Source organism: Oenanthe melanoleuca, chromosome 4, assembly GCF_029582105.1.
Source record: "Oenanthe melanoleuca isolate GR-GAL-2019-014 chromosome 4, OMel1.0, whole genome shotgun sequence".
In the NCBI taxonomy this organism is placed as follows: domain Eukaryota; kingdom Metazoa; phylum Chordata; class Aves; order Passeriformes; family Muscicapidae; genus Oenanthe; species Oenanthe melanoleuca.
In genome coordinates this window covers 20,919,038-20,942,092 of record NC_079337.1, presented here as the reverse complement: position 1 = coordinate 20,942,092, position 23,055 = coordinate 20,919,038, and the positions used below count along the sequence as shown (strand labels likewise).

General features: G+C 42.3%; 1 protein-coding gene across 2 annotated transcripts; it reads right to left on the bottom strand.

The window, feature by feature from the left end:
- Positions 1 to 777: 777 nt before the first annotated feature.
- Positions 778 to 20,982, bottom strand: DAPP1 (dual adaptor of phosphotyrosine and 3-phosphoinositides 1). Of its 2 annotated transcripts, XM_056490660.1 has the most exons (9): positions 20,856 to 20,982; positions 13,328 to 13,450; positions 10,025 to 10,158; positions 7,237 to 7,367; positions 5,820 to 5,867; positions 5,574 to 5,636; positions 3,541 to 3,626; positions 2,920 to 3,007; positions 778 to 1,990 (listed from the first exon to the last, which is right to left on the bottom strand). In XM_056490660.1, the coding sequence occupies exons 1-9, from the start codon at positions 20,900 to 20,902 to the stop codon at positions 1,940 to 1,942; spliced, it is 771 nt and encodes a 256-aa protein (XP_056346635.1). In that variant the 5' UTR covers positions 20,903 to 20,982; the 3' UTR covers positions 778 to 1,939. The 2 variants fall into 2 exon arrangements, with proteins under 2 accessions (XP_056346635.1, XP_056346636.1); XM_056490661.1 differs by lacking the exon at positions 13,328 to 13,450.
- Positions 20,983 to 23,055: the final 2,073 nt, after the last annotated feature.

The following is a 23,055-nucleotide window of genomic DNA, read 5'->3' as shown; positions in this document are numbered from 1 at the left end:
TCTCAGTTGGGCAGTAGGGATACCAAGTCCCAGGGCAGTGCACAGATCCTGTTGCTGAGGATCAAGCCTGTGCTCTTAGCCCCACCTCTGTTGCTCCCTCCCATGTCCCCTTATGACACCTGCCCAGCACTGCAGGTCTGGGAGAAGCTCTGGGCAGGTGTGTGCCCCAGGCTGGGAGAGGGGATGCCATGGCCCTGTGTTCACACCTCATGGACCCCTGGTGCATCAGGAGGGTGGGGGAAACAGTGGTGCTGGAAATGACAACTGGGAGTTTTTGGCTCAAAAAGACATTACAGCTTGTCAGTCAACCCTTTTCCATTTAAACTAAGCTGGAGTGGGACTTCTGTTGCTGGTCGTGACAGAAGCAGCTGGAGGGTGTGTGTATGTCTGGCAAAATGTGTTTGCACTCCAGCAAAGGCCTCCCCTTCCTGTTTGCTTCTGCTCAACCCATCCGTCTGTGGCGGCTTCCAAGGCACCCAGGCACCGTTTCTGTCACTGGCTTCAGTTTGTGACACCATCTGCTGAATTTGTTTCCAGGGTTTTGTGAAAAAGGGAAGGCTGTGTTTGTGGTTTCTCTACAAGCTCTGTTTCCAAGCCATGTTCACAGGATAGTGATGCTGTTGGAGAATGTCATCTCTCTCTTCCCCTTATGCTGCCTCTCACACAGACTCACAAAGGTTTTTAACTAAATGGGAGATGCCAGTTTGTTAAAGTTTCATTAAGGGAAAAAGGAGGACAGAGCTTTAACAATACAGTACAGGGATATAAGACTTGTGGTAGTTTTATAATGACATTTTATTCATAAAACAATCTGTATAAAAATATTTACAAATACTTTGAATTTTTAAGTTGAAATAAAATACTATTTATATGTCCAAATCTAGATTTTCTTCTTCTAATGTGCTTTTGCCTTTCTCTTCTGCACTGTTCTCCCAGTAAAGGCAATTATCAAACACCTTCTGCATGAGCAATACCAAACACAGACTGCAGTATTGCATAGCAGGAGAGATTTGCAGATGCTGTTTCAGCATAAATTTGATTGTTATGCAGGGAGAGAGGGTTCCTTCCTCTTTGCCCAGCCCTTGAGAAGGCACAGGATTGCTCAGGGGATCTTGCAGCTGGGTCAAACTGGTCCTGAGTCTCTCCAGTGTGTCAAACTTTGCTTCCAAAATGTAACATCTATTTTGAGTACAGCACCAACATCATGGGGTTCCACTTGTCTCTGTAGTGAGCCACAATGCTGTTACATGTGTGTCCTATGAGTGCCAGGAAGCAGCTACTGTTTCTCATAACACTGGTTTGTGTACAAGTGTGCTTACATGATGCTGCTCACAATAACCTACAGATGCTATTTGAAACAGACATTCCCTTGTAGCCATCACTGTGGTATAAAGCTAAACCATATAAAAATTTGTTTGACTAGAACTGTCACACATCTGTCACTTTGAAAAGGGGCCTTTAAATACTACTCTGGATTGCAGTGTAGATACTATTTACAAAATGCAATTCTGACATTTTTCTTTTGGTTTAAAGCCTAAACAGGTAATAAAAAGATATTTAATGTTTCCAGGAAGGACCTGTTTAAAATGTTTGAGGTTACAGAACATGATACTGATGCTTAGTTGTGATGGAGCTTGCAATAAATTATTGAGTGCTCTGAATAACCACAAAAGTTTTGAGCAGTGTCCACTTCTGTGCTTAGTTGTTCGAATCAAGTGCATTACAGGCATACACCACACGTATCAAACCCATTCTCTGGTTCTGAAACCGCCCCCAGGTGTGACTCAGTGCCCCAGAGCTGCAGATCCCGAGTGTGCAGAGCTGGGTGATGGCTCTGTGGGGCACAGACTGCACTGGAGACGTGAGGCTGCCCTCTGTAAGCAGTGCCTTCCCCTTGGAGAGGCAGCCCTGCCAGCGGAGCAGGAGCGCGGGCACACAGCTAGGAACTGAGGGTGGCGCTGTGCTCCTCCAGCTGCTTCCGGATTTGGGACTGCAACAGAAAGACAGTCCATCACTGCTTGTCTGCCTGCGTGTGGATGTGGCTGAGTACACACAGGTCCTGGTATTTTTTAGGAAGTAGTGATTTCAAGCTTTTGCACTGTCTGCTCGTTCCTGCCATCATGACCCAAGGCATGTGGTCTGGGCTGATGATCCATATTGTTTACCAAGCACATATAATGACATCCTTAAAGATGGAAGTACTTTTTTCTTACTAATGAGCATGCCTGTTAAAAGTGCATCCCAAAAACGCTGAACAGGGTTTGCAGGCAGATACATTGTGCCCCTTTGCATGGCAGTGATGAGGCCACACCTGGACTGCTGTGCCCAGTTCTGGATGCCTCAGTTCAGGAAGGTGCCCAGAAAAGGGCAGTGGAGGGGAAGGGGCTAGATCATTAGTCCTATAAGGAGCAGCTGATGGAGCTGGGGTGTTTAGCCTGGGGAGCAGGAGGCTCAGGGGTGGCCTTATCAATCTAACTCCCTGAAAAGAGGTGGGGATTGGTCTCTTGTACCAGGCAACCAGTGAAAGAACATAGCCTCAAGCTGTGCCAGGGGAGGTGTAGGTTGGACATCAGGAGGAATTTCTTCACAGAAGGGGTGGTTAAACATGGAATGGACTGCCCAGGAAGGTGGTGGAGTCACCATCCCTGGAGGTGGGTTGTGGCTATGGCACTCAGCACCAAGGTCTAGTTGACAAGGTGGTGATTGATCAAAGGTTGGACTTGATGACCTCAGAGGTCCTTTCCAACCTAATTGATTCTGTGATTATGTGAAAACTGCATATTCCAATCTAACTGGCCTGGCAGCCAGAACAAATAGTCCCTTGCTGCAGATGCTGAGAACTGTAGCAGCTGGGGGGTTATGATGGCAGTTCTAGGGGCTGCTGCCCAGGATGCTGTGTAACAGCACCCATCACCTTACCAGTTTCCACCGCAGGATTTTAATCCACTCGTCAGCTTCTATCCCAGTTTTGGCACACAGGTAGTAGGTCCTTAGTGGGAACACTAAACTGTAAGTAAACAAAGCTTTCTTAAGTTGCTAGAAGAACTGGTAGTTCTCCCCAAAACTGAGCTCAGCTGGCTTGTACCAACAGCTGCTGACACAGAGCAGGGCAGGGAGGCTGTGCCACCGTTCAGCCACCAGAAGGGAGGTTAACCAAGGATGGGTGACAGTCATTTACAGCCCAGGGTCTTTAAGGATAAGGACCTTTTAAGGATAAAAGACCCACATTTGGGCACAGAGGAGGTTACCATGTGACCTGTATCAGTGTCTGGCCCCAAGATCCATGAGTCTAGGTGATGATTATAGGTGCTTATAGAATTAGAAATGCCCACTACACACGGGCCCACCTTTTGGCAGGAGTAAATTGTCAAAGCCATGCAGGACTGACAGAGACTGGCTGACAGAAACAGTCTTGTGAGTTAGAAGATGAGTAGGGTCACAACCACCAAGGGACTTTTCAGAAGTACACCCTGTTTACATTTCAAAGTTCCCTTTCTATTTTGAACTTCCCAGCAACATGGAGAAAATCCTGCAACCTACCAGAAACAATTTACTCTTTCCTGGGAATAGTCAAATTGCACAGCTGAGCATTCAGTTAAGTCAAGTGCTCGAATGGGTTCCGTAGCCTTGAAGAGAAAATGTTTTTAAAATGTGGACACATGAAAACAGAAGCTAAGGTTATCTCAATTCATCTTCAGTGTATCTAGACTTTACAGGCATAAAAACCTTCACAGGTTTTTCCAGGCATAATTACACTGGCTGCCACACTGCAAGCCCAAACTAGCAAGCATAACATCAGTGGTATCATGATATGAAGTGAGCATAATATCAAAAATGAAAAATGAAAAATTCACATCTGGACAAGCAACAGAGGAGACCTCTACTGCAAGAATGCTTGAGATACATGGAGGCTGCTGAGGGTTTGGATGATGCCTTGTAATGTAACTGAAACAGCAGCAAATCTGGTACCACTTTCAGCTAAGGTTTACAGAGGCAAAGGCATAGGTACAGGTCTTACCAGACCTAGCCAGCTGTTGGAGGTTTAATTAATTCCTAAGCGCCTCAAAAGGGTGAAGTTGGGCAAGGAGAGATGTAGAAGCAAAGTCAAAGTAGTGCTTGCAGCATAAGTGATAGGTTTGGCTGCCTGAGAAGCATGTGTGCGTGCACATACGTGTACACAAACACACACACACACACACACACACACACACACATAAATAAAAGTTTCTTTGGACAAGTTCAGGTGCAGAGACACAGATTGTGTACAACAGCAACCCATCTCCCTAGGTGTGAGAGCTCTTCCCCTATTTGTTTCAGCCTCACACTGTTAAGACCTCAGAAAAGGCAGCTAATGGCTTTCTGCCCAAACACATTTAGCTGTTTCCATGGTCCTTTATCAGGTATATGGAGGTGTCTGCTGCTTTGTCATCTTCCCTTAATATTTTTCCTGACACAGCGGCTGTTAGTAATACCCTACATTAGAAGAAAGCCCCTTGTGCTGTGATACCAAATGCTATCCCAGGGTCAGCTGCAGACTGTTCACATGTAGGTACCTGCAACCCCACAACAACAACAGGAGTGCCAGGAGACACTGGAGCTGCTGCCTGGAAGGAGGTCGTATTCCTGACAAAGACAGGAATTCTTCTTGCCTGGTAAGTCACTCATGGAGTGCTGCTCTTTGAAATGCTATCCTGCAAACTAAATTCAAATTGTTTTGAACTGAAATGAAAACTGATGGAAAGCCCTGCTAAAACATGACTGCTTAGAAATGGTAATATTTAGTGAGAGAAGCCAGTTGCATCTGCTCTCGTGTAAAAAACTGTTAGAGGGTTGAAATAGGGCTTGGCAGAGATGAACAGTTTGGCTGTGTTTGTGAAGGAACCTCAAACAGAGGCATTGTAAGGGCAAAGAAACTCCAGATGTATTTTTTATCTTCACTCAGATTAAGATAGAAATGGAGCAGCAACTCTAAGGATTCTGCAGGTTAATCTTTGTCAGAAAGAATTTTTAAATTAATGGTTTTTCATGTATCCTGTGAGATCACTTGAAACAAAAGAATGAAATCAGAGAATGCAAAGGATACTACCTGTATTTTTAGAACTATTTTAGCACCACACTCTCTGTCAGGTTGTGTCTAAGCTACAAATAAAGGTTGTGTTGTGCTGGTAGCTTAAAATCCATTTAACAAAGCAACACAAAAATGTATTCTAGGCCAGGTTGGGCAGGGCTTGGAGCAACCTGGCCTAGTGGAAGGTGTCCCTGCCTGTGGTGGAGGGCTTGGAACAAGATCTTTGAGGTCCCTTCTAACCAGAACTATTCCATGACTGTGTAAAAAAAGCCCTGTAAATTCTAGCCAGTAGCTAAAATTGGCAGAGCACAGTAAATGTTTTCCAGCTGTAAAACTTTCTCTTGTTGAAGTCATCAGCAAAACTGATTTTATTTGACAGGTTTGACCCCTCTGACAGTTTGGGAAGCTTTAGCTTGGAAAGCTGTGATACAGATGTGAGAAGCCAGAGATAGAAGGAGGCTGCAGCTACCTGTGTAGATGTTTAAAAGGTAGAACTGCTACTTACTGTCTGGTCTTTGAAGTACTTAAGTTCATACCTATGCAGTGTAAACCACCTTGTTTTCCAGCTCTGAAAAATCAAGAACGAATGGTAACTGTCTTGTGAGAGTTTAGTCTAAAACTTCTTAGGAAAGAAAAACTTTTAAAGCTGCTGACTTGCTCTGGTCTACAGTTGTACTTTGTTGTTGCTCAAAACACAAATTGTTCCTGTGGGTGATCACAGAGTAGAAGCAACAAGAAGAGTTTTCCATACCTTGACTATTTTGCCTTGTTTTATCAAATATCCTTCCTTGGTACCAAGCTGTGAATTAACAAAGAAAGGGACTGGGGTTAGAGGCTGAGCTCTGCTTCTATTTCCCACATTCTCCTCTTTTCCTCCATCAGGAAGATGGATCAGTTCTTTGGGAGACCCTCATAGCCACTTGCCCTCACTTCAGTGCTCCCCTCCAGCCATCTCAGGGAAAGCATGGGGCTGTGCTGGCTCTGAAGGCAGCTCCCTGCACTGTGCCAACCTCAGGAGCTTGTGGCCTGCACCTTTTCAGCCATACACAGCAAAACAGCTGCAGTTACACTTTGTTTAGGAAAGTGGATGGGTGTCTCAGTACATGTTGTGACCAGAAGCACATGGGGTTTAACTCAATTGGAATTATCCAATAAGTGGATTTATCCCCAGATATATAATAGTGGAATTTTCCCCAGAAAACACTCCTCAAATGCACAGGGGAAAGTGCTGTTTTACTGAACTGTTCTATTCTCTCAACCCGGCCCATGCTTGAGAGGAAAACCTGTTATGTTCAATGTGCTTATTGAAAAATTGGGATTTGAACAGTTTCTCTGTCATCATGAGTGACACTTGGACCTTATAACTTCTCAGATAGTGGAAGTCTGTGTAGGGACCTTATGACTTCTCAATTACTGGAAGTCTGTGCAGACCTCTGAAAATTAAAATCTTTCCAAGTTACCATCACTTCTTGAAAAAATATTACATTTTATTGGTGGTATGTGGAAGTCAAGCTTGTTTGGAGGTTAAAGTCTAACTCAGTGATGAAAGGTTGGTTGTGAGACACGTCAGAAGTGGTTCTTCTAGCAACTTCATTAGCTCATATTAACATAACTCTTGCTCTTTTCTCCAAAAAATACAGTCTATAATTAAAATACTTTCCTCTCTGTTCAGAGCAAACTGTTCTGAAGAACCACCTATCTCCCTTAGAAATGAGTTAAAAGGGATTTAAAAACTCTTGCAGTTCAAGTGAGTCTCAAATGTCAGAAGAGGTGACCCAAATGTATATATGAAGGAATTTTGGTGTGTGTGCATTTGTTTGGTTTTTTTTTTAAATTCATGATAATGTTAATAATGATAGATTATTCTAAAAGATAACATGAGAATTAAAATCTTTCATGTATTCTTTGTTAGGATAGTCAGACTCACCCAGGTCAGCTGCAGATAATATTTTTCCAGGGACAGCACTGAAGTGACAGCTCTTATAAAAGCCTTTATTTGCCATGGGACTGTACTGAGCAAGTCTGTATTTGTTTTGCCTTGTTTGGCAAAGACTTCCTATATTTACAAACCCATAAAGGGATTAATAACCAGTCTGACTCCATAGCTCACTCCAGCAATCATGCCAGACTCGGGCCAGAAGCACCCCTCCCACCAGAGCACAACTTACTGAGGGAGCATTTGGGACAAGGTCACTTTCTGTCCTTCCCGTCTGCATTGCAGTGTGAACTCGGACAGACTCATAAATGGAAGGTTCTTCCACTTGCCATGGGTAGGGATGCTTCAATACAATTAAAGTTCCTGGAGACAAAAAAGCAGGAGTAAGTCATCAGGAAAGTCCAGCTTAGAAAATAACTTGTCAGCAGCTACATCTCTGAGAAATGGTTAATTTCACCTTTTCCTAAAATTAAAAAGGCAGCTGTGAAAACTGTAAATATATGGCACCTTTTCAAAATCTTTACCCTTTCATGCAAATACTTGCATGAAATCTCTTGACTCATTAAATTGCTTTCCTGCCCAAGACGCTGGCTGGGAGGGCAGGCAGGAGGCTAAACTAGATAGGAGGCCATTAGAGTCATTGGGTTTGCCAACATGCTAATAGTGGTGCTTAAATCACTTAATCTGTCAGAGCTTTGGCTACAGGCTTGCTAACAGTAAACAGGAAAAAAATTACCATGACCTTCAACTGTTTTCAACACAGCTCTTCCCAGCTAAACCTTTCATTACAGCCATTCTTCTTTTTCTCCAAGTAAGGTCATGTTTATTGCATGTTCCTTGAAAAAGCTGCACTCTCAATAGTGAATCTATTGTACTTTTCAAAATAGTGAAGAACATCCTTAAAACAGTAACTGCTCCACTACCTAACTCCAGTCTTTAAAATAATGTCACAGCATACCAAATGTTGCTCCATTTGCATTTTATTCTGATACTGCTGCTCTTAAAGAGGAGGGATGCTAGAACTGGCAACAAATTGGACTTGAAACTCACAGATGTATGAGTAATTTAAAAGTATTCTGTAATGGGAAGGACAAAAAAGAGAAGTGGAAAATTTGTATTTGAAGTTACCAACTGAAATCTGTTTGCAGGCACAGGGGGTATATGCAAGTGGGATCTATTGAACTTGCAGTGGGTGGAAAGTCAACATTGGTTTATTTCTACCTGGCCTTGCAGAAAAACTATGCATTTAAAATAAAATTGAGAACAGCTCCATCACCATTCCTGAGAAATTACTGGTACATAGAATCAGGATATCATCATCTGTACACCATGGATAAAAAACCCCATTGCAGAATAATCTGGTAATTATACACAAGATCTAGCAAAAGCTGCACTGTAGCAAGATTATTCTGCCACATCTGCATCTGCTGATGCTTGGATTGGAGTTGACTTTGATGAGCCCATACCCTATTTTTGCCAAAAGATGGTTATGACCCTGGAAAAATTTGACACCTGTATCTGAAGGAATATTGCCAAGTGTTAATTCTCTCTTCCTCTCTACTGTTTTCCATGGTATGGTAAGGTGGAAGGTTTCTTGATATGATGTGCAATTTTTTTTTTTTTTTTCTGTAGCACATCTGATTAGAGGTTTCACAGAGCCAGTAGAATCTTATTAGGAAACCTTAAGGTGACAAGTGTTGATCCCATCCATAGAGATCAGATAAAAACAATGTTTTGCTTATTAACGTCTGTAACACATGCAGTGAAGGAGTGAGGAATGGGGAAATACAAGTTTTATGTCATCTGAAATCTTTGCAGAGCTAGGCCTGTGGGTGCATGCCTGATTTCCCAGGAAAAAGGCACATGTATCCACTGGCATGGAGGATACATGTAGGAGCTCTGTGTTTGAACCACTCCTGAAAGCAATTTAAAAAGAGAGTGTTTTGAAAGATATAAGTGCCATATTGAGTGTACAACTGCATTTTTCTTGGGGGAAGAAATTAGCAAAGGAGCCCTTGAATCTAATGTTTGGGCTGGCAGAGTACTGGTGCATATTTAATGTGTGATATGTTAGTTATTGCACGTAAAACTAATATTATTTAAGCTATCACTTAAATGGGCTCTTGCATACATAACTAGTACTGCTCTGAGTTATGTGCATACACTTGTCACACAGGATACTGAAGTTTTTGGCATTAATTTGTACTGACATGTCTTCAACTGTTACACTTGAAGCTAAACATAAAACTAACATTATAATATCCATTTTGTTTCTCCAGGGATTCTAGTCTGATGGTGTTCAATTCACATGTAGGAATCAAGTTTAATATTTTGACCCTTAATTCAGGCAGCACAATGGTTGTTAAAGAAGCCTGTGCTTTCCTCTCTCCTCTTAAAAGTGAGACAAATCCCTGTGATGGCAGGTGGCATCAATATGGTGATGCACTGCAGGCAGAACAGGAGAGCTAGTTAAAAACACATTCCCTACAGAAATGATGAGCATAACAATGTAGACCCCTTCCTTGGACAAAGAATAGTGAGATGAGTTATTCCAAGTCACTTTTCCATTTAATCTTACTGGGGGATTTCAACTTCATAGATGCATATTTATTTCCTCACTAACACCATGATTTGTTTTGCCGTTTTTGAGAATGTTCTAATCCTCTTGATACTTTGAAAGGCTTCCTCCTCTGAGAAATGGAAAGGAGCTTGTAGCCCTGGTTAGCAAAAGCCCAATAAGCTTATATGTGGTTTAAATTCAAAGAGCTTGAAAAACTTTTTGAAGTGGAATTTTTTTAGATGCAAATACAAATGTGGATTTATGAAGATTAACATTTTAGCAGATCTATTTCCTATATCAGAAGCTCCTTTTAGTTAGAACTTTGTGAAGTGTCTTGGTGACTTTATGATGCTTGTTGGTGTTGAACATTGAGTACTGAAGCTTTAAGACTGGTTCCAGGAGTGAAGAGGGAGAGAAGAGGCTACAAAAATGTTCATACACCCAATATGGCTCTCCTTACCTGTTTCACTTCCAATTAAAGGCTGGTTTGCAAAATGCATGACCAATTCCTTCAAGCTAGAAAACTCATTAAATCCAAATTTGAATGAAGTTCCTGTATGTTCAACATGGAAGTGTTTCACAGAATCTTTTCCCCTAAAATAAAAGAGGAAAATTTGTCAAGACGTAAATACTAAAGGCATTTGGCACATACAATCCTTATATAGCAGCTTTCACTACAGGGAATCTGACCCAAATCACAGGCTGACAATCACTGTCCTTGTAGTAATACTACTGGCATTACTATCCCTCACTAATACTCAATGCATTTGAAAATCAGATTTTAGTTGCTGATTTACAGATATGAAATGATGAAAGCCTAGAAGAGCCAAGGTTTAACTCTTGCATCAGCAAGAAGACTCACAAAAGAGATTTCAAGCCTTCTGCCTAAATAGGATTAAACCCTTTCACTTACTGGACTTTAGTCTTGAAGGTGTACTCAGTATGTGTCTTGCTTTTCAAGTAGCATCCCAATCTCACTGATAATGCTTCCCTTTGAAAAACAGGCTGTCTCCATTTTGCGCCCAAATGGGGGTTTAATAACCTCATTTTAAATACCTAGGGTTTTAGAATTCAATTTAGAATACAATTGCTTTGTCTCTGCACTTGGATGACTTGTTCCACTAGGATGGGCACTGACAAATATGAACCAGGGTCCTTGTTCTGTAAGGGAAGTAAGAGCTTCTGTTTATGAAACCTGACAACATTTAGAGAAGTGTGCAAGGTCTCACTTCCTGGGTGGGGGATTATTTTGACTTCAAAAGACAGTGAAGCATTTATTGCAAGTATTTCTCCAGTGAAAAAGTTACTTTTGTTAATGTAACTAGCACCCAAAATAGTTAACTGAGGAAAAACTTATATATCAAATACACTGAAAAAATGTGGTGAAGAAAATGAATGAATTGTAGTGTCTCTTTCATTGTTTATTGCCACTTCCAAAGAATATTATGATTTCAAGTAGGTATTTAAATATTTCTCTTTGAACAGTATTTATGATTCTGTAGAAGATGCCTCTACAGGCCTCCCACATGTTTTGTGCTACAGTCAGCTGGGGCACAACAAGCCAAGTGCAAATGCTCCACACCAGGGAAGAGCTGCTGTGACTGTTGCAATTACAGGGTTTTCCATCTTTTTGTTTAATTTCTCAAGACAATGTTGCAATGAGAGCAAATTCTACTCTGCTTCCTACTTCCTTTTCAAACTAATGTAGGTGGGGGAGGGGATTTCAGGCATTATGTGATCTCTCTTCCTACAGCTGTCAAAAAAACCTCAAGGGATGGCTAAGCATTTTTTCCTTGAAAAACCCCAAACTATAATCTTGACCAAAGTTCCTTGTGAGGCTGAGGCAGAAAATAAAGTAAAAGCTACAGAAGATATTTTAGGACTGAAGGAAAATGACAGCTAGAATTGCTGAAGTTATCCTTTCTACAGAAATGTATCAGAACAAAACTGAATTACCTATTATAAAATTAAGTTTTTATATTAGTCAAAAAAACTGAAAGAAAACTTAAAATTAACCAGTAGAAAAATTGTAAAACATTTTAAAATCAAAATCAGTATTCAAAGGCGATGTACCACCAGAAACAACAGAAACTAACAGAACAGAATAAAACATCAAACTTCAGACTGGGCTATTCAGTTCATATAGCAATGCTGTAAGTAATTCTGGCTACATGAAGAGCTGAACAACAGATTGAAATGGGCCTGAAATAGACTTTTGTAGGTCTTCTAAGGCTAGAATCTGCTAAATCAGCAAATTTATTTTCATTAATTAACACTTCTGTTTCCTATTAAAAGAACTATTTAAATTTTGGTTTATTATGATAAATTATTTCATGAATGCCCTTTAAAACTACCTTCAAGATACATATATATATATTAATTGTCTGAAGTAGTTATATCAAATAATGCTTAACATTTTAAAGCAAAAAATATTAACCAGAAAAACAATGATTAATTTAAAATTACTTCTTTTAAGGAAAGCTATTACTTTTAAATGCCACTGTTCCTTTTGGCAAACTAGCACCCAATCCGGTCCTTGCTACTCTGAATACTCATTTTGTAACATCACTTCAGATCTGTTGGGCACCTTTTGCATAAATGGGTGCCTAGAGTGGTAATAATCTCAACAGTGTGTGTGTATAGGTACACTTGCTCCTAGATCTTCTGTCAGAAATGGGTGAAACACCTCACCATTGTCTTTCCTGGGGAACAGGAAATTCGACTTTCCTCAGCAAATTCGACTTTCCTCAGTTCCCAAGCAATTACTCTTCCAAACTGTAACAGCTCCTGGTACTGAATATGTAGAAAGCCACAATCTCAAGGGCATATGCTGTGCTCTGTCCGGGGTGTAAATAACCAGCAGCATTACACAAAGTGGCTTTTTAAAGTTACTATGATTCAGCTGAGTTACGGCCACGAATTGGTCAGAAGCTCAGTTGGCAGCAGGAATGAGCTTGCATGCACCAGCTTAAAATTTTGGTCTAGAGGCTGCTTGTACCACACAGTTGCCAAAGGCTGCAAATGTTTTTAGGGCTGGTTACCCCCACCCAGCCCATGTGCAAGGACTGCCTTGTGTGTCTAATGATTGTGTCCTCAGCTTGCCTCGCTAAAGTGTTGTGGCTTCTCTCCTTCTGGGAGATTCTTTAAATGTGATTCAGTAGTGAAGTAACCAGGCTGGGCTTCCTCTGCTCTGTATTGGTTGTATCCTGAACAGTTGTGTCCTAAATTGCAGTAATTGAGTTCAAGGCCCTGACATGGATCATTCACATGATGCTATTCAGTTTAATCAGACCTGGCTAAGACTGAGCCTTAGCACAGAACAGAGGAGTAAAAACCAGCCAGTCAAACACTGGATCATCCTTCAGAGATGATGGCTCCTATACAGGGACTCAGAAACTAGTAAGGTTAGCACCAGTTAAATGTTTGCTACTGTCCTCATCATAAAACTTTTCTACTCCCACCAGCTGAGCTCTCTTAACTGACATGAAGATTTTCATCACACAGACTGAAAATCTACAGCCATTCTATAGAATCATGTTTTCTCCCAGTAAGATTAATTCATAATTTGAAAAAAATGAAAGCAGTTGTGAAATCCAATCCAATTTTTTCCTCTAGCAATATGTCATTTAGTGGGATTATACCAATAGGAATATATTTCAAAATAGCTTAAGGCCTAGGAAAAAAAACCAACCTATAATGCATGGGACATTCAAACACGGAAGTAAGTGCAGCATTAGACTAGTTCACTCTGTCCATAGCCTACCTTACAGAGAGAGAGTACAAATCTTCCCTTTCATTACTCTTCCTCAAAAGATAGCTCCCATCCTGCCCATTGGAGAGCAGCAGTGCTTCTGCTGCGTGCCGGGTCAGATTGCCATGGTACCACCTGGGGAGACACAAAGGGTTAAAGTGTCCTGCACTCCGCTCTTAGCTGGCTGCTTCTTGGAGCAGGGTTAGGAAATGCACTGTTAGTTGCAGTCCTTCCTCTACAACTTTGAGTTACCACCCTTCTCACAGGCACTCACACTTTACACAGATCTGTGCCCCTTGCAGTGGCCTCCTTTTGACATGGTCAAAAACTATTTATCGTTAACGCAAAGCTATGTACAAAGAGCTGACTGTTTTGCTGAATCTAAAAACCCTGCAAATTCTACTTGCATGAGCAACAAATTATCCAGGTTTGTGCTGATAAGGTGGAAGCAGTTTTGGGGGGCATACAGAACCCTTTGTCTATTTTCAGAAGCTGCACTTCCTGACATTTGTATATTCTTTGGTACACTTCCTCTTCTGGGCAAACAGGCAGCACTTAAACTCCTCATAAACTCTGTATTTCCCTCAATGCATCTTCACTGCCAAGATCTACAATTAAACATGCTTGCCTAGGCTTAGAATTAAAGGGATCAAAATTAACTGACAGAATTTCAGTGAAAATTAAGATATATTGCTGTTATTGCCTCTAAGCCAGGTGTGATCCAAGCAACAAAGGAAAACATCTAAACACTATTTCAATTTATCTTCAGTGAAAAATAATTTATTTTTATATGAAAAGTTTTGCGAGGACTTCACAGGAAAAAAAATCCTGCAAAGAAGTCCAGGAAGTGTAGTTTATGGGTTTGTTTCCATTCAGAACGTTCCACAATGGAAACACCCAATTTTTTACAAGAGACAAGGATCTCACTGGAAATTAACCTGAGGCTGAACACAAAAAGCTGGAGCTATAACAGGCTGGCACTGCGACCCTGCAAGGCACGTGATAATAACCATAGCCATGCATGCACACAGGAGGCTCTGGAGCAGGAGGAGGGAGGGATACTACACCCAAGGCTCTGCTGGGAGGAAGATTCCCATGTCTGTATGTGGAGTGGTGCCAGGTCACCTTGCCCTTCCTTTAAAACGCCTGTAGCATTGGGAACAAAGCCTGGCACTGCTTCAGCCAAAGAAACACAGTTTCACTGAAAGCAGAAGTGCCATCGCAGCACTTTCCAGAACTTGTATCATGGCAGTCTTCGAAATTAAACCAGGTGTAATTGTATCCTCTTTCTCCTTAGCTGTTCATCCCAGCTTTCCACCAAACTTGGCATCTCACACAAAGCTTTAACTCTGAATTTGGACGGCTGCCTATTTGAAAGGCCAGCTGGCTGATAAATTGCTTTATGAGAGACTCCAGACTGTTAACCCAGAGGAAGAGAAGATCCATGTGAAACTCAATACAGACAGGGTATTGCTGTTTTGGCTCTAGAATGTGGTTCCATCTACACAGTAGAATAAAATAATGAATATTTAAAGATCAAAGTGTCATCCTCTGGAACACCTGTTAGCCAAAATCTGCTTTGGGATTAACTGCCCAAGTAAGTAACAAGCAAAGGTCAGATCATTGCTGATGTGGGAAGAATCGTATCGGCATGGCCAGACCTGCAGCTGAGAATGCAGCACTGTGTTTTGGGTGGGATTTCGTAACACTACTTGGCTCACTTGTGTGCAAAAGAAGCAGATGTTGAGAAAATCTGTGAGAAGTCATTGTCATGAAAGAGGTGAATTTAGTTTGAGGTTGCTTGTAACTGCGTTGTTACCTTATTTCCAAAAAAATCCTCTTTTACTAAACTATTAAAAGAGAAGTCACTTAAGTTTAAAAAATGCTGTTTAAATCCACTCTCTCTTTACACATAAAAGGCCAGTGACTAATGAAACATTACTACTATGCAAAAAATAGATAAACCAACCAGAAACCAACAACAAAACCCTTAATTGGGAAAATAATGTTGTTTGAAAGTGCAACTTTTAAAACTTTGCTGACAAGGCTGCACCAGTTTCTTGCCAAAATATGCTGTATCAGACAAAAATCCCTCAAATGTTTCTGTGTTCCTCTTGGTCAGCTCAAAAAATAGAAGTGGATGGGAGACAGTAATGCAGATCTTGGTGTCAAAGGGAGTGTCACACATAGTTTTGGGTTTTTTCTCTTCCTGACTGTGACAGATGGTTCAGTCAGGTTACTTCAATATTCCACTGTGAAAATGGTCACACAAACTTTGCATAAACACAGGTGAAATATTAAAATGCTGTAGAAAATTTAGAATTTGCACCATAGACCACAAGGAAGGTAAACATATCCACACCTATGCAGTCTGCTCTCACAATCAAGCCTGAGGTGACAGTACAAGTAGAAATCACCAGGACTAAAAGTAAAACAGACCTGTGGTTAGACATTACTACATACACTTCAGGTAAATTTAAGTATTCTTCACAGTGAGAATCCTATTTATCTGTCTCAGAAAAAAATGCTTTTATGCAATTCTTTGAAACTGGCAGGCAAATCAAGATGGGAGTTATGGCTCATTTGGCAATTTGCAAAAGGCAGTCCACCATCAGCTCAAGTTTGGTTGTCCTCTGAGTTACACCTGGAGCAGGAAACTGTTGATACAAAACATAATACTGTACCTACCTTCATGCCATCTTAAAACAGGACATTAAGGAAATTAAAATGCTTTACAAACACCCATCTCTTTGAAGCCCCTAGAAAGTCCTTCATAGAGCTGAATTATCTTACATATTTGGTTTGGAACATAGTGGTTAACGTTGGATAATCTGAATGTTTCTGAAGGTCCTTCCAAAAGTCATCTTTATAGAGTCTTGTGTTCACTACAAGACAAGTCCAGAAATATGCTCTGTACTTTGACACCTTTCAGATTGAAAATAATCAGTAGTGTAAAAATTGCCTGAGGTTCTTGATTGAGATTTCTTTGAGAAACACAAGAAAAATGATAGATTAAATTCCTTCCCTGCTTCAAAGCCACTTCTGGCTACCCTTGGCCTTGTACACCCTCCTGCTATGTATACATACTTCTGGGAGGTTTCTCTTTCCTAGTTATTTCATTTCTTCTATTTAAAAAAAAAAAAAAAAAAAAAAAAAAAAAAAAAAGTGTGATCAATTTTGGGGGTTCCTTTTCTACAATTTGACTAGCAATCTAAGGCTCAGAGTTTATAGCTGCTGTCATTTATCCATTCTTATTACCTTAACTTCATACTGAATGACATTAAATCTCTTTATCCCATCCATGTAAGCATATCTGTGTTGTTGAATGACCATGCCATCCTTCCTGCTCTTTGGAATGGCCAGTGAAAGCATGTCTTAAGATGGGCAAGCACAGCTAATGAAATCACTTTTGCTACCCTTTGAAAAATAAAGCATTTTCAGATATCAGCCTATTCTTTAGGTCACACTGCATTGGTGGCAGCATAGAGGAAGGACTTTACTGATGGCCTTTACAGGAAGGAGAAGGAAATGAGACACACAGCACCCCAGAATGCCCAAACTCATCAGAGCCCACAGCCCCCCCTGAAGATCTTCCTCTCCAGTCACCAGTGGGGTTTCCCCATGGAATAAGCTGGTGGCTGCTGCAGTACAAGCCATGTCTGTGCCGGCCAGCTGTGCCCCTGCAGCTGTGCTAATCATCACAACCCCAGAACAGGATCTACTCACACTGAAACCTCTCCTTAAGAAGGTCTCTGTGTAGCTAATGCAGCAGCTAGAGCTAGCTACACTGTGGTGAAGATGATGAATATGTTACAGCAAAGTTTGAGGTGGGAAACTCCTTTTTCAGGTTAGAACATCATCCTCAAAATGTTCATTCATTCTTTAACAACCCAAGCTGTTCCAATGAAAAATGTTAATGAAACTTCATTTCTGTGTCCCCTGTGGATGAGGTAAGGCATCTGTCATTTCTGATAATGCTGTTTTCAAAGAAGTCATGTGGATGTTTTGCAAATATTTCTGCCTGTGTAAATAGGGGCTGCTGAATAAACTTGTAGCTGGCATCAGCTACAAGTAGAGAAACTTTTTAACAATAACAGAATACACAAGGAACACAAACACTCATCCATGAAAGGGCGAATCTGAGTGACTTGGATAATTCTCTTCTGAGCCATTTTTATGTGCAAACTGTGTAACATCTAAAAATTACTATAAAACTGACCCACTAGTTCTCTGGGTTTGGCACTCTTTTGGTATTTCAGCAACTTCTAGCTCTCATCTGTCAAGTTTAGTAGATTGGGACTTTTAAAACATTTTTTTCCTAATATCACACCCTAGAAGCATTGCCCATCATCTGAAAATTGCAAAAGGGTTCTCTGTACCTCACATCACTAAAAGTGAAGTTTTGGCCACGTTTTTAATGGTGCATGAGTTGACAGAGCTCTAGAGAATTTCCAAAAGGGCAAGAATGCTAAGACAGGAGTTACAGGTGTCAGGCAACCAAATTGGTATTGTTTAGACATCCTTTCAATGAGTTACACTGAAACACTTAATCACAAACCTGTGTAAAGTACTTTGCTGGAATATAAGGATGCCATTATACGGGGAAAAATAATTTTAAAATAGAAATAAGAGGAAATAGCATCATTGTATCCAGTCTTAAGGTTTGTCTTCTAACTATAGACTTTCACTAGTTCAGCTTCTGCTTTTCACTTCTATTTTCTCTCCCCTGTCTTCCAACGGCCTTCGTTCTGACTTTCACCCATTAATTGACCACTTTCTAGTCACTTAAATTTTTATCTTCCTTAAATTAGAAAACAGAGATTAAAAAAATTCATATGACCATTTACCCTGTTCCAGTCTAACATGTTCCTGAGTTCCTCAATTTTATTACCACCTAATTTAGGCCTGTGGCTTAATTTCTCTTCTGTTACTAAATCTAAGCATGAAATGTATTGTCCAGCCTTACAAATATCGTCTGTTGTGGTATTGCCAGACCCGGAGGAGCACAAAAGCTCTGTTGCAAGGGGTGACAAAGAAAGTTTGGACTGTAGGAGGAAAAAAGGCTACAAAGAATTTGTTTCCTCTTGCCTTGTGCCTTTCCGTTTTCACAAACAGTGTAACCCAGACTATGCTGTCTTGGGATGCAAACTGTGCTACCAGACCAGTCTGTAACTACTGGGATGACGAGACACTCCACATTCTCATCTCTTGCGCAAAGAACTGCAAAGCAGAGTTCCCCAGGCTCAGGCAGTACGTGCTCAGCCACAGGAGCTCCACACTGCAGCACTCCAGCTGCGCTTCCAGCTCTAACAGCAACAAAGGCCACTGGAAAATGGACTGACCCCAGGAATAACCAGAGGCCTTCAGAGAAGAGTCCCACTGTCAGTTTCCTTTTCCTTTTAAGCCAAAGTGCTTATGTCTCTTCTGGCAAACTTCAGTGTTTTCTTTTAAACATTTTGGTAGATTAAGGGACAAAGCTAATAAGTGAAGCACCAAGTTTTTAACAACGTGATTCTACTTCTGATCTTCCTTTTCATTAAGTGTTAGGTCCACCTATACACACATCAATACAACGAAGCTGACTGTAATCTGAGTTTTCACTACATTGCTGACAACTTTCCATTCTGTTGAGCAGCTAACCTGATAAACTGTGAGCACTTTACTGTCTTGGTACTCAGCCTCTTAAGAATAAAGTCCTTCCCATTTCACACTTCTTTAAACCTTATCCAACTTCTTTGATTTTTGCACCAGAAAGCAGAAGCTTTAAAATAAACTGATTCAAATTCCCCCCCCAGAGATATGTGAATGTTGAAGCTGTTTCTCATTTGAATGACCATTGTCTCTGTTGGACACACACCCCTCACCAGAATTGGGTCACAGTTGTGCTGACACTGCATCAGCTGTCAGGGGAACTCTGCACTGTGAGAGTATGGGACTAAGTTTAGGATGGAAAACCCTTGTGATGACTGAAAATTTCACTGTGTGGTCTGGAGAGTGATACACCTATATACCACAGCTGAAAAAGTATTTACATTAAGAGATCTTTCATATTTTGCTGCAAGAATGCCTGCTGCATGAGGACCTCTTTTGCATCTTTAGGGAAAAAAAAAAAAAAGCTTTAATACTAGTTGAAAAAAAAGGGCCCTTTTTAATAATTTGAAGGTAATCTTTGCCTGGCATTGCTTATTCAACTTTAATGCATTTAACTCAACACACTTCTCTGATGGAGATATGGAAGGATTTAGGTTTTCCAATAAAGTGGAAGTAAAATAAAGCAGGTACAGCTTTAAAAATGCATATTTGTAGCCCACTCATCTGTACTCCTTCCTTGTGATGGAAACCACATTGAGTAGCACATCAAGCTGCATTTCTACAAGACTATCTATGAGGATGAACTCCTTGCTGTTTATGGGCAATATACGTGTTACTGGCATATATCAACTCAGACCACATTATGGAAATCAATAAAAGTCTGGTAATTTGGAATAATGCTTCCCACAACAGCTACAGCTAATTTTTTTTCCTTCTTTGTAGATACTGATTTAGGATGAGCACAATCTTACAAATGTAAAAAAAAAGTACATAATGGGCTACTGTGGGTACCACTGCAAAGTGACTTTAGTTAATTTCATACCTGTTAGGTGCTTCAGTTAACAGGCATTTCATTAAAAGGTTCTTTTCAATACGGGAAAGTAGCACCAGTGTGGAGATAGTAATTCCAAGCTATATTGCTGCACTCCAATTTGTTCACTAAGTGAATGAATCACAAAATTAAGCAACGAATTGGTCAAACCCACAAATCAGGAAGCAAAACACCTTTTCATCAATTACAACACTCTTTTTCATCAACTCTTTTTGAATGCATAGGCGACACCAGATCCTTTTTGCTTTGACAGAATGATCGCTGGCCGTGCCTCTGCTTTGCCTCCCCTCTGCATTGCTGCCACTGATCCCCCCGCCGCCCACCCGTGCCCGTGTTTCTTCTTGCCCACGGCAATGGGGCCGGCGACAAAGTGACCCAAGCTTCCCTCCCGTAAAAACCAAAACTAACTGGCGGACAAAATGGGCGGCTCACATCAGACAGGGAGCAAGGGCTGTTGCAACCTTCTGCCTTCCTCTATGCTCCTTGCTTTTCGGTGAGCGTGATATCCTCCTCGTAGGGGCTGAGAATTGTCTCTCCCGAAGCCTCAGCCACATTTGGGAATTCTCTATACGACGGCAATGGCTTCAAGGCCACTGAGGTTCTCTGAGGGAAGCTGCACCGCTGCCACCAGCTTTGCTCTGCATTCGAACCGTGTGTCTGCGCTCTCGGTTTTCTGACTATTCTTTATTTCTCCCGGTCGCCTGTGCCAGCCTCTCAGCCCTGCCCCGGGACGAGGCGCTGGGCTCCTCTGAGGGGCCCCTTGGGGGCCTCGCTCCGACAGACCCCGCGTTACCCCACCCCTCGTTTCAGCCCGAAATCCAGCAGCTCCCGCCCTGCCGGCCCCGCCGGGACACCCCCAGGGCTGTCACTGAGGGGCGGCCCCCGAGCGCCGCTTACCCCAGCGCCATCAGCTCCCGCTCCAGCGGCTCCCGGCGCTGGGCCATGCTCCCGCGGCTGCTCCGCCGCCTCCGCGGGGCTGAGGAAGTGCTGGCCGCCACCTCCCGGCCCGGCCCAGCCCAGCCCAGCCCAGCCCGGCCCGGCCCAGCCCAGCCCCTCCCGGCCCAGCGCGGCCCAGCCCGGCCCGGCCCAGCCCAGCCCCTCCCGGCCCGGCCCGGCCCAGCCCGGCCCCTCCCGGCCCAGCCCGGCCCAGCCCGGCCCAGCCCAGCCCAGCCCCTCCCGGCCCCTCCCGGCCCAGCCCGGCCCAGCCACTCCCGGCCCCTCCCGGCCCAGCCCGGCCCCTCCCGGCCCAGCCCGGCCCGGCCCCGGAGCGCCCAGGCCCGAGGGGAGAGCCCGACCCTCGGCAGGAGCAGCCGAAGCCCCCCCGTCTTTCAGCGGTGCCCAGAGTCGCTCCCATACCGCTGACAGTTCGGTTTATCGCCAGAATAATTCATACTTCCTTTCGCTTTAATCTGCCCCTCCAAGAAGTTCGTGTTCCGAAGGGTTTCGTTGTCCATTCGCTTTTCTCCCGCGATCAATCAGTGAATGCCCCTCGCCTCCTCTGTGTCTGCCAAAGCACTCAGCGAGGAAATCTGCGGAGGTGAAATCTGTGGGTTATTCTGTAAGTGCCAGGTGTTCAGCCCTGTCCCCAGCCAGCCCCCAGAGCCCAGGGGGGTTGTGGCTTGTCCCTTCAAGCGCAGCTTTCCACGGCCCTGCCGCTGGATTGCCAGGGAAGGGGGATGCTGCTTGCCCAGGGTCTCTCGCCACGGCCCCGGCACCCTGACGTGTTGATTTCCCTGTGATCCTCCTGCAGACTTTGAATCTGAAACACGAATAGCAGCATAAACTGCTAGAAATTTACAACTTCATTCCCTCTTTGGAACTATCATGAGGACTGAGCTTTGTGGATGAGAAATTTCTGAGCGTTATGTGGTGTCTGTTCTTTCCAATGCTTAAACGATCTCCTGCAATACTAGAGGTTATTTGGTATTCCCCGATACTTCATGGACAGTAATTATTATAGGTGTGGCAGATTCCTTACTAAATGTTTTTGACAAAAAAAAACAACTGCACACCAAAAAAAAAAAAAAAAAGTCAGAATGCTCCTTTCTAGTCATACTGAAGTTTTCACCAGGTATCCAGTACTGAAAAAATCAGCTGTTTCCAGAAAAACTGGTATTTTAAGAGGACAGAACAGCTACTTATTTTTCCACAAACGGATGTATGAACTTCATGCTCAGTGTGGAGCTAAGAGTCATTTGGAACAGGATTTTTGAGCCCACAGCTCCTGTTGGTCTTGGGGAATCAGTTTTGAAAGAGCTTTTCTAGCGTCTCAAATGGGAGAATCTTCAGAGAAGTTCCATGTGTTAGATCAGACGGTCCTTTGAGTTTCTAAGTGTGGCTGCAAAGTGCTCTGCTTCTGTACTTATGTGCTCCTGTCAACAGGCAGAGATTCAGTTGTAAGTAAAGATTTTGCAAATAAGATGGAGTGTTTTTCCTTACTAGGGAAAAAAAAAATTAGTGGGAAAATTACCTTTTTTCCTTTTTCTGAGTTTGCTTCTTCCTCTATTGCTTCTTGAAAGCTTGTGATCTGATACTCTTTGGTAACCTGACTCTGAAATCCACAGCCTTTGGTTAAATAGATGCTTTGATGTCTCCACTGTTTGCTTGTATTTGCTGGATAGATTTATTTATTATTGTTCTTCTTTTCTGGAAGCTACTGAGTTTGATTTCAGCAGTTATGAACCCATTCCAGGTTATCTTGTCTGTCTTACTGATAGAGGCAGAAAAGCACCTAGGAAAATTTCTTGGTTACAGAGGAAAAGCCACAGAAGGAAAAATTAATTAAATTCCAAACAACAAAGAGCCACAACTAAATTTTAGTAAATTCTAATTATATCACAGATGGTCTTAAAAATTCAGCAATGCTAGCTCAAAGGTGGTTTCCAGCCCTTGTGTACACCACTGTGTTTTGTGCACCAGTGTGTAGCGATGGGAGGGGTTTCCCATCTGGGAGCAGACACTTCCTCTTACTGTGCACCTGAGAGTGCAATGTTTCCTTTTCATTTGTAGAAAAGAAAAAAAAACAAAGAAGAAAAAGGCAGAAATTGTACTCTCATGCTTCCATCCTTCCCTTTAACGAAGTCCACTTGATTTTGGG

Coding starts and splice junctions, on each gene's coding strand:
- DAPP1 (XM_056490660.1), bottom strand. CDS start 20,902: ATGGCCCAGCGCCGGGAGCCGCTGGAGCGGGAGCTGATGGCGCTGGG. Junction 5,868..7,236: donor TTGTCCCAAATGCTCCCTCA/GTAAGTTGTGCT, acceptor GTTAATTCACAG/CTTGGTACCAAGGAAGGATA. Junction 5,637..5,819: donor AACAAGGCAAAATAGTCAAG/GTATGGAAAACT, acceptor TTGATTTTTCAG/AGCTGGAAAACAAGGTGGTT.